Here is a 15,838-nt window from a genome sequence, read left to right as displayed (position 1 = left end):
TTCCTCCTTAAGGCCTATCATTCATTCCACAATAACTAGCTTCTACATATAGTCTCCTCCTTTTATTTTCCTCTCCAGGATCATATTTCCCCTCTCACCAATACCCTGTCACAGATTTACTTTAAGTTTAAACCATTGGGACATTTAGCTGACAGAGCTAAGACCTAGAATGTCTGTAAAACCAGCAGTGGGCCACCTTTATGAGTCACAGAGAAGACCTGGATCACACAACAGAGATAGGATGGGAGTAGGCTCCTAGAAGTCTGAGCATTTCCAGGCCACCTTAAGTCATCTCACTTTACCAAGATGAATTGAAAGCGCCAGAAAATTATGAACAGCCATGATTATAATAGACAAAATAATAAAATCATCCAGAATAATCCAGATCCTATAGTTGTTGCACAGTCCTTGGGTGGTACAAATGATTAATGTGCCCAGTTGCTAAGTGAAAGGTTAGAGATTCAAGGCCGCTCCTCTAAATAAAGGTCGGTTGATCTAATTCCAAAAAGATTATCCATTGAAAACACTGTGGAGCAATTCTACTCTGACACACATGGGGTTGCCATGAGTTGGGGTTGGCTCAATGTCAACTAGTTTATAGCTGTTTTAGCAGATTTGTATCCAGTTCTTTATTAATAGTTTTCATATTGAAAGAGACTTTGTTTTCTTAATTGGTCAACACTGCCTTTCAAATCTTTGTGCCACAGATTAATGAGCTGAGTTAACATGCCAGGGTCACAGTTTATCTCCCTGTACACATGAATTGCTTTTACCGTGTTCTCAGCTAGGCCTATAAATCGATATCATGGAATTAAATTCCACATGGACTAATATAAATCCATCAACACAGTAAGAAAACCTCAGAACATAACATGTCCTGGTGTTCAATCAATAGTGGTATGTTTTATATATATGAAGGACATTCAGGTATTATAGCTTTGATACCAGAATTTAGTTTTCTGTAAAGTCAATATGCTATTAATGTATGTACAAAGTATCTTGTTTGGTTAAAAACCATACAGATATGAAAAGAATAGTTCACTGTTACGAAAATAGCCCAGCCAGTCTTGAAGTATATCTGTTCCCCAGTATGTGAATCAGCCAGGCGCTGCCCCTACTGGTCAAAGAAGGGGATTACTCTTTTTTGTTTCCTGGGCCACTTGTGGCTGAGAATAGAAATAATAAGGATGTTAAAAGTGAGTCCCACTAGTTCCTTGGAAACTATGACTCTGAATTTTAAAAGCCTCCAGTTCTCAAGAAAATGGTGTCAGTAAGATGAAAAGTATAGACACACAGACTGCCTGTCCTTTTCCATTCTCTATGTAATATAGCTATCCCGAGATAAAAAACATACTTATCAGCAAAGTTAGAAGATAGAATGCTCAATCAGAAGATGTAAAGAAAACCCTTTGCAACTCCTAGCACAAAGAAGGTACTTATTTCCACACAAGCAGCATACGTGGTCACTGGTTATTACGGAATTAATGTAGTTCAAACAAAAGGGTTTTCATAGTTAATATTTAGAGACATCAGATGGCAAAAGTGGCCAAATATCGTTACGTTGGGAAGCAATCTTCTGGTATCCAAGGTAGAACAATAAAAAAACAAACATTATTTTCATATTTGAACAAAAACCTCGATTTAACACACATACAAAGGTCTAACCATAAGGGACTAGCTGAAAGTAGTACAATCATCCTTATGTTGGAATACTGTTATTTGTCTGCTACCAAGTCAGTTCTGACTAATGATGATCCCATGTTTGCAGGGTAGAAATGCTCCACAGGGTTTAGAAGATTGTGCTCTTTCAGAAGCAGATTGCCAACATGCCTCTGTGTGGGTTCAAACTGCTGACCTTCGCTAGTGCCACTCAAGGACTCCAAATTAGGTCATCATTAAGTTTCATGCTTTTGAATGTTTAGAATGAAATAGGAACATGTCTTGATGTGATAACAGTATTATCTTAAGGGAAAAAATTAGGATGAAAATGCTCATCCATTGTTTCCAATTCTGGTGTGTCAGATCCCACTATGTTATGTACATATACAACATGCGCAGAATAAAAGCATTGATAGAAAACACAAAAAAGAACTGTGAGTTTTTTGTGTAGGTGTAGATATATGGGGATTTTATTTGGCTTTCCCCACTCCCACCAACAAATATGAATTATAAAATTATAAATATTAGTAGTCATAAAATTATAAATATTATGACTAACTTGGTTACAAATATAAGAATCTTGTAATCTCTATAACCAGTATTTTTAAGACTACTCCTGGCAGAAAATTACAACCTATAAATTAGAAAGATAGTTCAGAGGACTCAGGGGCCCATCACAGATAACTACCATGAAATAAAAATCTCAATAAAATTTAGCAAGATGGATGAAAGCTGGCTGTTGGCTCTGTAGACACTTTTCTCTTTACTGTCTTTCCTTAAGTCAAGGTTAAGCCTGCACTTCAGTTTCTGAGTTGAATTTGGCTCTTACCCTCACCCTCAACCCTGAGCAGCATCTACAGAGTTCAAAAGTAAAGTCAACCATGGTTAGATCTTACTCTTTGATCCTTTTCATTCAGTGGCTGATGACAAGCTCCTAAAGACAAATAGCCTTTCTGAAAAGATACTTCTAAAGTCCATTCTCCCTCTGCATCCCGCTCTTCTCTTTGAATCATTTCACAAATGAACATGGGAGTAGCAACTTGACATTAGACACTGGGTTCCCAAAAGTGTTTAGACTTTGGGGGTTAGTAGCACACTTCCTGCTTCAGAGGTTACCCAGGGAGTCTCTATATGAAGCCCTAGACAAGGGCTTGGCAAACAGACTGGACATGGGCTCGTGTAGCTCAGGAAATGAGCAGAGGGAACACTTGGATTTGAAGGTCTGCTATAAGCATGACTCAGAATGATATCCCCAAATATGTAACCTGGGGACCCTGTCTGGAAGCCACTGTAATAAATAAAACATCCATTAGCAGAGTCTTTGCTTATCAAAGATTAAACACCAACCCAACTTTAAGATAATTTCAAATATTAAGAGTAAGAATCACCTTGTTGTCATAGAAATTTTAAGTGTCACAATACGCAGCTTTCCCCTTGCAAAGTGGTTTTTTTCATTTCAGTCACTAGGAAATCTAATAGTAAAGGACTCCTGGTGTGGCGCTGTAGGATCACCAATGGCCTGTGAATGGCAAGGACCATAGTTCAAAAACCCACCAGCTGCTCCTCCGACACCCTATACAGGGTAGCTATGAGTTGGAATTCGCTCAAAAGCACTTATTAACAAGTTAGTAAAAAGTTAATACTTGGCTCCTTATAGGTACTCAATAATTATGTGTGGGACGGCCTGATGGAAGGGAGGGAGGGAGGGAGAGGACAAGGGAGGACTGGGCAAAATGTAGTTAATACACTGTGTTTGGGCAGAATTGTACACACAGAGAGATGAGAACATATCCAATTTTTAAGACTTTAAATGCCATGCCCTAGTGTTAACAATTCCAATATTCAGTATCTCTCTCTATTAAGAAATTCTCCCTATAGCTAACATAAATCTTTTCTGCTTGATCTTAAACCCAGTTTCTCTGGTTGTGTCTCAGAGGAGCAAGTGAACAGCTGAACTCCATCCTTGGGACAATCATTCTTCATAGACTTAAAGAGAGTAAGTCATCACCTCATTGCCTTTTCTTCTTCTTAACAACTCCAATTCCCACAGCCTTTTTCCATGGACTGTGTCTTGTAATCCCTTAATCCAAGTGTGCATATTAGTACTCAGTTCAAAGTAGGTAAAAATAGCAGGTTGTCAACTGATGGGATCAGGAGATCTACAACAAACAGCCTTGATGTGAGGAGCTTCTGTCTCATCTTCTTCAACACCCTCTGTAGAGTCGGCACAGCGCATGGGCATTCCCTGGTCTCTCCTCTGAGGAAGGAGGGTGAAGCAGCTGGTGCATGTGTGAGCAGGCACTCACTAAATATGTACTTAGTGCTACCTCACACTGTGCTGGGCACCGAGGTATAACAGAAAACCAACTGAACAGCCTGCCAGTTTGTTTGTGAATGAGTCTCTGTTCATGCATGTGCGGGGGATGGAAAGGCTGTTTTATGTTTTTTAATCAAAAGTGCTCAAGTAATTACCACAGCAGAGATAGAGCTCCATTGTATCATCTACAAATGTGATCATTCTAGTTAATAACCACTATAGCCCTTAAGTGGTAGTGTTCTAGCATTCATAGCCTGGAGTACTGCTGCTGGCTAGTGTCCTGGCCACAAGGTTACCAGAAGCACACAGCATTCCTTAACCTGCCTCATTCATCTCATGTTCCATGTACTGGCATAGTGACCTGTCATTCGTGTATAGGTTTGGTTACCCTTGATCCTTCCCACTTAACCATCCATGACTGCATAAATACTATTATGGGCCCAGCACTTTGTGCCAGCACTTTCATTTCTGGCTCTACATTCACTAGGGGATGTAGTCTAACATCTCAGTATCGCAAGGCTAATATGCCAGAGAAAACTGGGCAGGGGGAGTCAAAGAGCCCAGGGGACAACACAAGCCAAGTGAGAATGTTTTAATCTACACAAGGAAAGAGATGCTTCATTTCTGCAAGAGGAGGCAAACAAGAAGAAGTGGGTTTATAAAACATACCTCTTGTCTTTTGGGGTAAGGGAAAAGAAGTGATGGAAAGCATCCATTGCTGTTGTTGTTGTTAAGTGCCATTAAATCAGTTCTGACTCATAGTGACCCTGTACAGGGTTTCTGAGGAGTGGCTGGTGAGTTTGAACCGCTGACCTTGCGGTTCAAACTGACCTTGCGGTCCTGCGCATTATCCCACAGCACCACCATTCATAAGCTCCGTTAATTCTGACCCAGACAGTCCCTTTAAGGTCTGTTTACATCTTACAGCCTGGAAACGCACTGTCATCATTTCTTCAAGTCATTTCTCAGAACACACCCCGACTGCATTTCATTTTTATTATCCCCATTTTTAGGAACGATTAAATGGAAGCAGAGAGCAGTAGCAATGAAGCAAATCATGAAAGACTCTGCGTAAGACCGAGAAGGCTGAATGCTTGTCTGAGTTGCTTTCTGTGCCTGACTATTTTTAATGCGAGATTATGCAGCTGTCCCCCACTTAGTCTTACAAATGAACCTGCTCTGCATACATCATATCTTCACCATTCCTGACCCTCACCAACTGACTAGGCCAGGTGTGTGTGCATGTGTTCCTTCTTAAACATCTTTCTTCACACTCCTAATAATGGAGAGATATACTTGGCTGGCTGTGACTATAATTCGGATTTAGAAGTCTCTTTGCTATTTTAGTATCCATGTCTCTTACTGGTTGCTTATATACCAGTTGCCATTGAGTTCACTCATGGAGTCCTGGTATGATGCTGTGGGTTAATGCGCTGGACTGCAAAGTCAGTTTGAATTGCAAGTTTAGTGGTTCAAGCTCACCAGCCACTCCTCAGAAACCCTGTATAGGGTCACTATGGGTTGGAGCCAACTCGACAGGACTTAACAACAACAACACAAAGACACCATTAGTGCTAAAGTAAAATTGTAAGCCACTGGATTTTTAAAATGGCAGATTTTTTGGTAGGAAATCACCAGGCCTTTCTTCTGAGGTATCCGCTGGGTGGACTCAAACCTCTAACCTTTTGGTTAGCTGCTCAATGTGTTAGCCCTTTACACTATTCAAGGATTCCGGTTTCTTACATTATTTCCTATTTGAAAAAAAAAAGGAAGTTGGGTAAATACATAAAATGTGTTGGTATATGCATCAACTATCTTCATAAAAAAGAAACTGGATTCCTGGTATGGAGTTGTAGGGATAAGCAATCGATTACAAGGTCAGTTTGAGCCACAAGGTTGACAGTTCAAACTCACTAGTAGCTCCTCAGAAACCCTATACAGTGTCGCTATGAGTTGGAACTGATTCCACAAGTAATTACCACAACTTAACAACAATATAAGAAACTGACGACGATTGTTCTGGAGAACAGATCATACATGAGAATGAGAGATACATTTTACTGGTTACTCTTTGATATCATTTAACTTTTTACTTTTAAAATTTATGAGTTGGGCAGGATCTACCAACTGACATTTTAGCTGAATGCCGACAAGTTCCAGGGTATTGACTGTTACTGTAAAACCTCACTTAATCTTTACAAAAACCTCAGGTAAAACCCCATTTTACAAAAGGAACTAGACTCAGACAATATCAACCACTTCTGCAGCCTTATATACAGCTGACAAATGGCAATGTGGGGAACTGAATTCAGCTCTTTCTGATTCCCAAAACCATGCTCAGTCTCACAGACAACGTTGCCTTGACTTCAAGTCTTTCTGAAGGAAGCAAATTTACAAGACAGTAGCACTGAGACTACTTTGAAAAACCCAAAGGAATGTTTTGTAAAGCCCATCACATGCTTTACACCAACAACTTAACGAATCTTCCTCAACCCGAGACTCCTTGTTAAAAACTGTCTGTACACATGCCTCTGCCGGATACAGAGCTGCAGTGAAAATGCCCCTGAGTCCTTCACTGGCACTCGGATGCTCACTTCAAAGGTGGGAACGCACCTGCTCCTGTTCTCTCCTCAGCCAACCACTCTGTCTAAAGTACAGATGTTCAGGGCAGAAGCCAAATTGTTGGACAGTATTCAAACTCTCCTATGCACACGATTCTCCATGAATTAAACTGTTATTGTTTTAGTGTTAACTGTGAGCTAGGCACTCTTCTTCATTGCTAGGATTGTAGAGGTGAACAACAAGGTTCTAGCTCCCATGAAACTCCCATCCTGGCACGAAGAGACAGGCAATACATAAACAAGCCAACAAGCAAACTATCAGATAATAGCAGTGTCATGATGGAATGAAAAGAAACCATATTGTGATAGAGTGAGTGGGTAGCTACTATAGCTTGGGTCACCAGAGGAGGCCTTTCTGGGAGATGCTGTTTATCAAAATGGCAAGAATGACAAATATGCCCTAGTAGCTACTGGCCTTAAAAACAAACACAGGTTCTTCCTTTCATATACTCTAACTCTCACCCCAATTCCCAGAGCCAGCTTCTGAATACTTACAACATGAATTTGTAATCCCAGAAGTTAGCGCTGGAAAGAACCCTAAAAATCATCTTAGTCTCATGACATCATTTGAGATACAAGGAAAGAAAGATCAAGAAGAGTGAAAAGAACACGTCACACAGCATGGCATGATTAGAAGTTAAGAGTCGTATCTCTCAACCCATGTTTTCTCTGTGAATTCAGATTCTTTCCCTGTTTATCTTTCTAGTGTCCAAATGTGCACTGTACAATCGCCACTCAGGCACAGACTCATGGCTACAGGGAAACTTCTTGAGTGGTATTAGGGATCTGGAGAATGCAAAGGACATGGGATCAGGGATAACAATGGAAAACCAGTTGTAACTACCCATGGTGCATTTTCACTACACTACAACATATCCTAGAGAGTGGCTGGTTCCTGCCACGTTTTCCCTGCAAACAACCAAGTCCTATCGAGGACTTGCAAGACTGGGAGCTCCATGGCTCTGTGAACCAATGAACAACACTCAAAAGCTCGCTTCAGAAATGCTCCCTGATTTAACCAAGTCAGTATGAAAATGTGCTATTCTATGATCCCAACCCCTACTGAAAGGCATTACTCAAATATTCTCCACAGAATTTCTTTTAAGCAAGTTCCCTTAGTACTTTTAAACAATAATCTATAAAAACTCAATCTACATAATTATTCTACTTCCCTTTTTTAAAAAAAGCTATTTTATCAAATGCAACAGTATAAACTTGGATTCTTTATGATAGATTTTAGAGTCTTTTTTTATATAATGATACTCATTTGACACATATTTATTGAACTGCTCTGTGCAGTACACTCTCCCAGGTACTGCAAAGACACAACACAATGAAGACATAGCCTTTGCCCTCTGGAAGCATGCACATACAACACAAGGTGGATATGATGGGTGTACAATGGAGGTTTAGACATAAGCTATGGGAACATGGGAGTGACAAATTAAATCTAGGTCACAGAACAGGGAGGGAGGCAGAAACATTTTAATTGTTTCAAATGCTGGTATGATTTGTGTAATTGGAAAACTCATTCCAGGAAAAGAAAATATCATGGCACGTTGTACAGGGGGCAGAGCACACGGGGGCACATTCTCAGAAGAGAGAGGACCCAATGAAGCTTGGAGGAGAGATGGGAAAGCAAGAGGAAGAGAAGATGGGCACGTGTACCAGAAGCTTGAATACAAGAATAAAATCTGGACCCAATCCATAAACCACAGAAACCTTGAGAGGGTTTGGGACAGAGAAAAAATATTATAAGAGTTGTGTTTTAGGAAGGTCATTCCAGTGGCAGGGTTTAGACTGTTCTGAATGGATAAACACAGGGTCAAGGACAAGGATGTCCATTTAAAACTGTGACACTTTCTTGGGTCATATAGAAATGGAGGAATAAATTCAATTACTAGAGTCAAGGGAAATTTGACAAGGAGTGAACACATCCAAATCCCAGGGGAAGGTTCTGGAAAGGGGTGGGAGGTCCCAGGCTTCAGAGCAGATCTAAGGAAGAGCAGTCAGAAGCACTGCATGTGGTAAATCTTTAAGGAAGGACACCTGTGAAATGCCTCCTACTTGAACACTCATCTTGAGCCTGGTGCATAAAATCTACCCTGGCTGGATGTCCACAGATGAGGTCTCAGTTATATTAATAACTCCTCTTCTGAAGATACGCAGAAGTGCCTGTTATACATGGGGGTCCCAGAACACTTCTTAAATTATGCTTCCACAGCAGAAGTCAAAAGCAGCTTGAGTGGGATGGAGAGCTGGAGCCCAGGGAACACCTATCTTTGAACAAATGATAGCTCAGTGCAGAGAGGGCAACTTTAATCAAAAACACCAGTCATAATTTAAGCTGTATAGATGTGTCCTATTAAAAGGAAGTACATGAGAGACTGAGGTCTTTCTATTTGAAGGATAAGTTCCTGGATTCTACTATCTGAGCTACACATGCCCAAATTAACAGGTGAGCATTCTCATAACTAGATGTCCTGGGCTTCCTCAGATGAAATTTCCAATCTCAGGAAGGCTACACCTCTGGCCTCTTTTCCTGCCTAGTCTCTCTAGAAATACAAATGGGCTTCAAAAAATTAATGGAAAAATAAAATGAAAAGATAATGGAGTTTTTCCAGGAACTTTCAAAGTTCCCTTGTATAGAATGTGGTTTCCATTCTAGTCAGAATTGTGCTAACATCTTGAAGTCTGTTCTCAGCAACTGACCCATGGAGTCTGCAAAAACTGTCTGAAATCTTTCCTAAGGTATTTTTCACACCATATAAATGTCATGAAAAAGGGGTCTTGTGATAAAATAACTTTGAAAAATATGAGCTTGAACAAAATTAAAGGCATTTCTTTGCTGTGAGATGCCTTAGAACTTTCCAATGCTAACATACTCTGAGAATCTTGCAAGGAGGGGAAGCAGTTAAGTAGCATTTCCCAATCAATATATACACAGAACAATTTTTTCTGGCAAAACATATCACGACACAAGTGCTCCTTGGAACCTATTTTGAGATACAACAGTAATGGCATTACTCCCCAGTATTTAACTGTGAATCCAGAATAATTATAAGTCAACACTTGCTGCTAATCTCAAGGTCAGCAGTTCAAAACTACCAGTGGTTCCATGGGAGAAAAATGAGGCTTTCTGCTCCTGTAAAGATTTATGGCCTCGGAAACGCTATGCAGGCGCCCTATGAGTTAGAACCGACTCCATGGTACTTAATCACTACCACCATTTACTGAGTGCCAGGCTCCTATTTATATAAAATAATTTCTTCAACACTGATGACCACTGTGATATCAGTACTATTATTATTCTCATTTTATACTTAAGAAAACTAAGAGATTTACAGTGGATATAGTGGTGGTATGGGTCGGAACTGACTCAACGGCACTTAACAACAACAACAACATAATGGTGGTATAGTGGGTTACGCATTAGGCTAACCACAAAGTCAGAAGTTCTGCAGGAGAAAGATGGGGCTTTCTGTTTCCTTAATGATTTACACCCTCAGAAATGCTATAGGAGTTGGAATCAACTTGATGGCACACAACAACAGCAGTAGCAACATGCAGGCAAGTTAGTGGGGAGAGCTGGGAAATGAGGCTAGGCAGTCTGGCATCCATAGACATTCATTCCTAATGGTGGGATCAGTTGGCAGTGGGAGAAACCGTGAGCAGGACCATCCATGGTGACTGTACAATCAGCATAAATGTGAACCTGTCTGCTCACAAATTAGATGTGACAGCCCCCTCACCCCAACTGTACTACTTAGGACAACTTGGAAATTGAAATTCCTATTTTGGTTTCTTCACAAAAATATTCTATGCTGTACATGAAATGTCTTCCATTAAAATAAAGTCATGACTCAGACAACAATAAATGGTATACACATAAAGAAAGCAGTCTCTTGATTAACCAAAGTAAGAAGAAAAAGAAGATGCAAGTTTGAAAACATGGCTTATCTTGTGTTCTCAAAAGTTTTTATCTCTTGTACCCCAGCTCTACAGATGAGAACCAAGGGATTGTTTTCCCTCATTGTGTTGTAAACATTTACATCCCTACCCCTCTACTTTGCTTGAGAATTTCCAAAGACATGTCCTACCCTCTCCCACTTCCTCTCCTTGTTCAGAAGGATTATCACCAGTTTCGGATGCATCTGGTAGCCATCTTCACTGAAGGACAGGTTCCTCCCTTCAAAAGTGACATTGATCAGATACCTGTGAAGATAAACAAAAGAAAGATGAAAAGTATGAAGATGGCATATGAAGAACAAAATGGTTAAGGAGATAGACACTTGGCTGCAAAGAGACTGGAAGATGGGTATGCAGCTATCATTACCAATGTGGTGTCTTTCAAACTATTTGATTATACATTCAAGTCATCCAAGTTTTAACATTACAGAATATTATCAATGAAAGCTTGGGATTTGAGTTCAGTATACAGCTATGATTTTGAGCCTTTTTGATCTTCAGTTCTTTTCTCCATCTGCAAAATGTGGGGTATTAAGTTTATTACAAAATATTCATAAAGGTTTGTAAAGCTAAATGAGCTAACTTTTGCAAAGCACTTACCGTAAGACTTGGTGTATAGTAAACCTTCATGAAGTGTTAACAATTATTATTCAAAAAAGGAGGTGGATTAAAGGGTGGAGGTGGTGGAGACAAGAGAAGAAAGTAGGAGTGTACCAAGACAGCTTTTTGCTAAGAAAGGTGGCAATTGCAGCTTAGGCTATCTCCCTAGCTATGTGCACAAGCTTCTTAACTCTTGCTAAAGGCCTGCCCTGCCCACACTCTGAAGAGCAAGATGAGTAGACCAGGCAGACACCTAGTCTCACAGGGATGATTCTGAAACTAGGGTTACTGCACGGTATAGAGTGAACAGAAAATGGAGAGAAAGGGGCAGGGAGCAGGGCAAGCATTTCACAGAGGGTATTTGGGCACATGTGCATACATTAAAGGAAACCCTGGAGGTAACTAAACTCAGACCAGTTAAATTGTCTTCTCCCTTGACACCTGCACCCCAACCCACCCCTCTCCCCTGATGGCTTCTGTATCTGATGAACAGTTCCCTCACTAGGAATTCCCATTGGCATACTCATTACAACTGCATTAGTGCAACTGTGCTAATGCTAATTTATGTCCCTTTACCATAATGGCCCAAGTAATCAATAATGATTAGCTCTGTGTTCACATGACATGCTACTCTGGAGTCTTGGGTCTGATGTTGCTTGTGAGATACGTCTCTGTTAAGAAGCAAAAAGGATATCTAGTCATTGCAAAAGGAGTGTTAAAGGGCTTCAAGATTGTGGCCAAAGAGAGTGTTAAAGCCCTTCAATATTGAAGGGCTCCTAATAGTTTGAAAGGAAGAAGAATGTATCAGGAGGCAGTTTAAAGGTCCATCTTTAAGTTTTTAAGTCTTCTCATTCAGTCAAACTAGAAGACTCTAATTTGATTCATTTAGATAACATCAAACTAAAGAGCAAGTTTGTGAGAACACACATCCTTCTGGCTATTATGAAGATGCTTAGAAGCATTAACCAAATAAACTCTCATGGGTAATTTCTCAAGTCTAGAACTGCCTGGGCTTTTTATGTTTGGCAGTTCCTAGTCTTGCATACTTCACAAATACACTCCAGAGATGTTCCCCAAACAGAAGAGATTCTGAGAATCTCAGAACTGGAAAAAACCATCCTATCACTGAAAAAAGACTCCTGGTGTGGTGCCCTAGAATAAGCACTCAACCTCAAGGTTGGTTTGAATCATTAGTCACTCCTCAGAAACCCTATACTGGGTCACTATGAGTCGGAACTGACTCCACAGCACTTAAAAACAACATCACTGAAAAAGACCAGCCCACCACTTCCTGCAATTTATACTTCTCCCCTCCATCATACAATTGGTCCCCTCAGCTCTTCCTGAACACTTGAATACTGATGGGGAACTTGTCATTGCCCCAACTATTCCCAAGGTAGCCCATCTCACTATTCCTTACATAAAGTTGAAGTCTACTCCCTTGCAATCCCTTGATTCTTGCTTTGTCCTTAGATATTTTACAGTCTTATTCTAATCATATTTGAAGATATTTAGTGTGGATCTCTTTTTTTTTTTTTTAAAGTTTTCATTGTGAGTTGAGTGAAAGTTTATAGGGCAGATCATTAGTTTTACATTCAGTAAATCATACACCTTGTTTCATTACAATGATTATAATCTCTTCCATGTATCATCAGTTAACAGTATTTTGTTCTATTCATTTTAGTTTTTTTTTTTAAACACTCAGACATATATAATAATGTACACCACCAAAGGGCACATTCTTCAAGTCTGCCTCCTAGCCATCAGCTCTCTGTTCCCTCTCTTTCCATGAATCTAGAGTCCTCAGCTGCTCCTCCTCTCCATGACCCCATCTCTGCCTCCATCTCTGGTGTCGTTGCTTCTCTAGATAATGTATCACATTCTGCTTGTGCTCTTCTCCCTTGATGGTCCTAGGGTCCTCTGCTTCTGGACTGTACGATTAACTACTCCATTTTTTTTTTACAAAATTTCTTTTCCATTGTGACAGTCGCAATTAGTTATGATAGCAATTACTCACTAATGAATCATAAGAATCTTATTCCCATCTCTTTTTCCCAGACCCATCAAGACAAGATTAAAAACTATTCAGTGGAGATTCTATCATCTCTCACACACTCCTAAACTAAACTCCCTCCTGAAAGCTTGTAGGCCAGTCACTTCATGCTTTTATCGCCCCCTCATTTAAGGTAGCCAATGTCTAAGTTGCCCATCCCTATCTACCCTGTCCTGTGTACAGAGGGGATAGCATAGATAACTTGATGAGCAGTGTGGATCTCTTATATATAATCAATTTTAAACGCTGAAGGAAAATTTAGCTCATTTAGCTCTAAAATCTTAAACTTGATAGATTAGGAAACTGAAACACAGAGACATTCATTGTTTTGTGCCCAGTGTTCCAAAGCTGATTGGGAGTAGAAATAACATGTTAACCAATATTCTCAGACCCATAACCTTTTTATACCTGAGTCTCTGGTAGCGTAGTGGTTACGAATCGGGCTGCAAGCCTTAAGGTTAGCAGTTCGAAACTACCAGCCGCTCCGCGGGAGAAAGATGAGGCTTTCTACTCCCGTAAAGATTTACACCCTTGGAAACCCTGTACAGGGTCGCTATGGGTCAGAACCGACTCGACGGCACTTAACAACAACAACAACAACTTATTTGCAACATCGGGTTAATATGCCCAGCTAGTCTTATTATGACATGGCTTCAAGTTCCTCCCCTTACCATCTTGACTACTCTTTCTGATTGGTAAATGGATGGTGGTGGTGGTGGTGGTGGTTATGTGACATGGAGTCGGTTCCAACTCATAGCGACCCTGTACAGAGTTGACAAGGTTATAAATCTTCATGGGAGCAGAAAGCCTCATCTTTCTTCCATGGAACAGCTGTTAGTTTCGAATTGCCAACCTTGAGGTTAGCAACCCGATTCATAACCACTATGCTACCAGAGCTCCTTGGTAAATGGATAGCACCTATAATTCAACTCAGTGCTCCAGATAGAACCTTCTCCATTTCCTGAACAACTCCTTATCTCTCAGTTCAATGCTGCTTGCTCAAGCTCACTAGTTTTAATATTCCAGTCTCCTGTAGGTTAGAACAATTCCAACATCCAGTCAAGACACTACAGAATTCTCTCTAGGTAATATAATTATAAAAACACAAGATGAAATATTTTAAACTAACAAAACAGAATTTAAGGACCCAACATAACTAATTTGAAAATATACGTATGTTCTTACTATAATAAAGCATGGTTTAGAATTATTTCTGAAAGTCTTCATAAAATGTTTATGAGACATGCAAAAAGGAAATTTAGTCTCATCTCTTTTTGGGAAATGTAAAAGAAATTAATTACTTGGATTAAGCACCCACTTTTTCAACAGATAAGGCTCTGAATTGTTCTGAGTTTATCTAAAACACCATTAAGAATATTTAAAAGAAAGTGTCCATTTCAGAAGGCAATGAAAAAAGAGAAGTTCTAAAAATAATTTAAGTAATAAGCAGCATGAATGGAGTGTGGATAAAGCCTCTCAAGATGACTTCTTTGAAGAGGATAGCATTGAATTTGGTGTTCAAGTTGAGCAATTTAAACTTTCAAAATTCTGTAGTTGAATTTCTCCAGTTATTCTTACTCCATCTCATTCTGACTTTCTTTAGAAATGTTTCTCTTTCTTGGATGTTCACAAATCTCCCCACTCCATATGTTCATTTTATTCTACCTAAGTACTTTTCACATATGAATATTTTACACTTACCAAAAATACCAATATAATTTTATGATAATAAAATAGTCTTCCCCAAAGTACCCTTTATTCATTCAAATTCTTCAAATTCTACTTCAGTTATCATTTACATCGTATTTTTCTGAGTCCCTGTGACATGCCAACATTTAGCTATTATTGAAACAGTTTGAAATAAATACAGTCTTGAGCAAGTACGTCCTATGAATACTGGGAAGAAACAGTCATGTAATACTTTAAGTGCTAAAAACACAATTGGACATATGGTCACTGTTAGCAATGTGACTAGCATAATCTATCTGAGCCTCAGTTTTCATTCTTTAAAATGGAGACATTGTTTTTCATCCTACTTATCAGATGAGACTCTTGATGATCAAATGACATAGATTTTAAAATAAAGTAAATATGATGCAAATATAAGGTTATTTTATTAGAAAAAAACCAAGAAAAGAATTATCAAGAAAAAGAAATATCTGAAGACAAGAAATTTGCTCTCCTCTGAAAATCAGTAATTAAAAGTACAATAACTATATTTTAACAAGACCCAATTATCAATGGAATACATCTCAGGAATGGAGTTGGTTTTGGCATAAGGAAGATAAACTAAGTCAGAAGGGCATATTAATCATTTAACTTTCCAAAATCTGGAAATATCTACCTGCTTTAGGATTTAGTTGTACTTCATTAATTTTTTCCTATTAATTAGAATCACAAGGGTTTCATGAGTAAAGCCTGAGTATGGATTAAACAAAAACTAACATTAGGAGATGCCATACCCAGTCTACAAGTGTCTAAACATGTTATCCTCAAGAACACAGCCAGAAAGTCTAGCTTTCAGTGGCAGCCAAACTCAGGAATTCTACCCATAGCAGCATCCTCTCCTGGAAGCTGCATCAGAGACAAGTGTGTGTGTGTGTGTGTGTGTGTGTGTGT

At 39.4% G+C, this 15,838-nt stretch overlaps 1 protein-coding gene across 1 annotated transcript in view; it reads right to left on the bottom strand.

The window, feature by feature from the left end:
• Nucleotides 1-15,838, bottom strand: part of GRIN2B (glutamate receptor, ionotropic, N-methyl D-aspartate 2B) — a 678,642-nt gene that overhangs the window by 165,084 nt on the left and 497,720 nt on the right. Inside the window, exon 4 of the mRNA XM_006866039.1 lies at nt 10,698-10,812. Coding sequence (XP_006866101.1) covers nt 10,698-10,812 — 115 coding nt within the window. The remainder of the gene's footprint in view (nt 1-10,697; nt 10,813-15,838) is intronic.

This window comes from Chrysochloris asiatica, unplaced genomic scaffold (assembly GCF_000296735.1).
Source record: "Chrysochloris asiatica unplaced genomic scaffold, ChrAsi1.0 scaffold00086, whole genome shotgun sequence".
Lineage (NCBI taxonomy): Eukaryota > Metazoa > Chordata > Mammalia > Afrosoricida > Chrysochloridae > Chrysochloris > Chrysochloris asiatica.
This window is presented reverse-complemented; position numbering and strand designations above follow the sequence as displayed.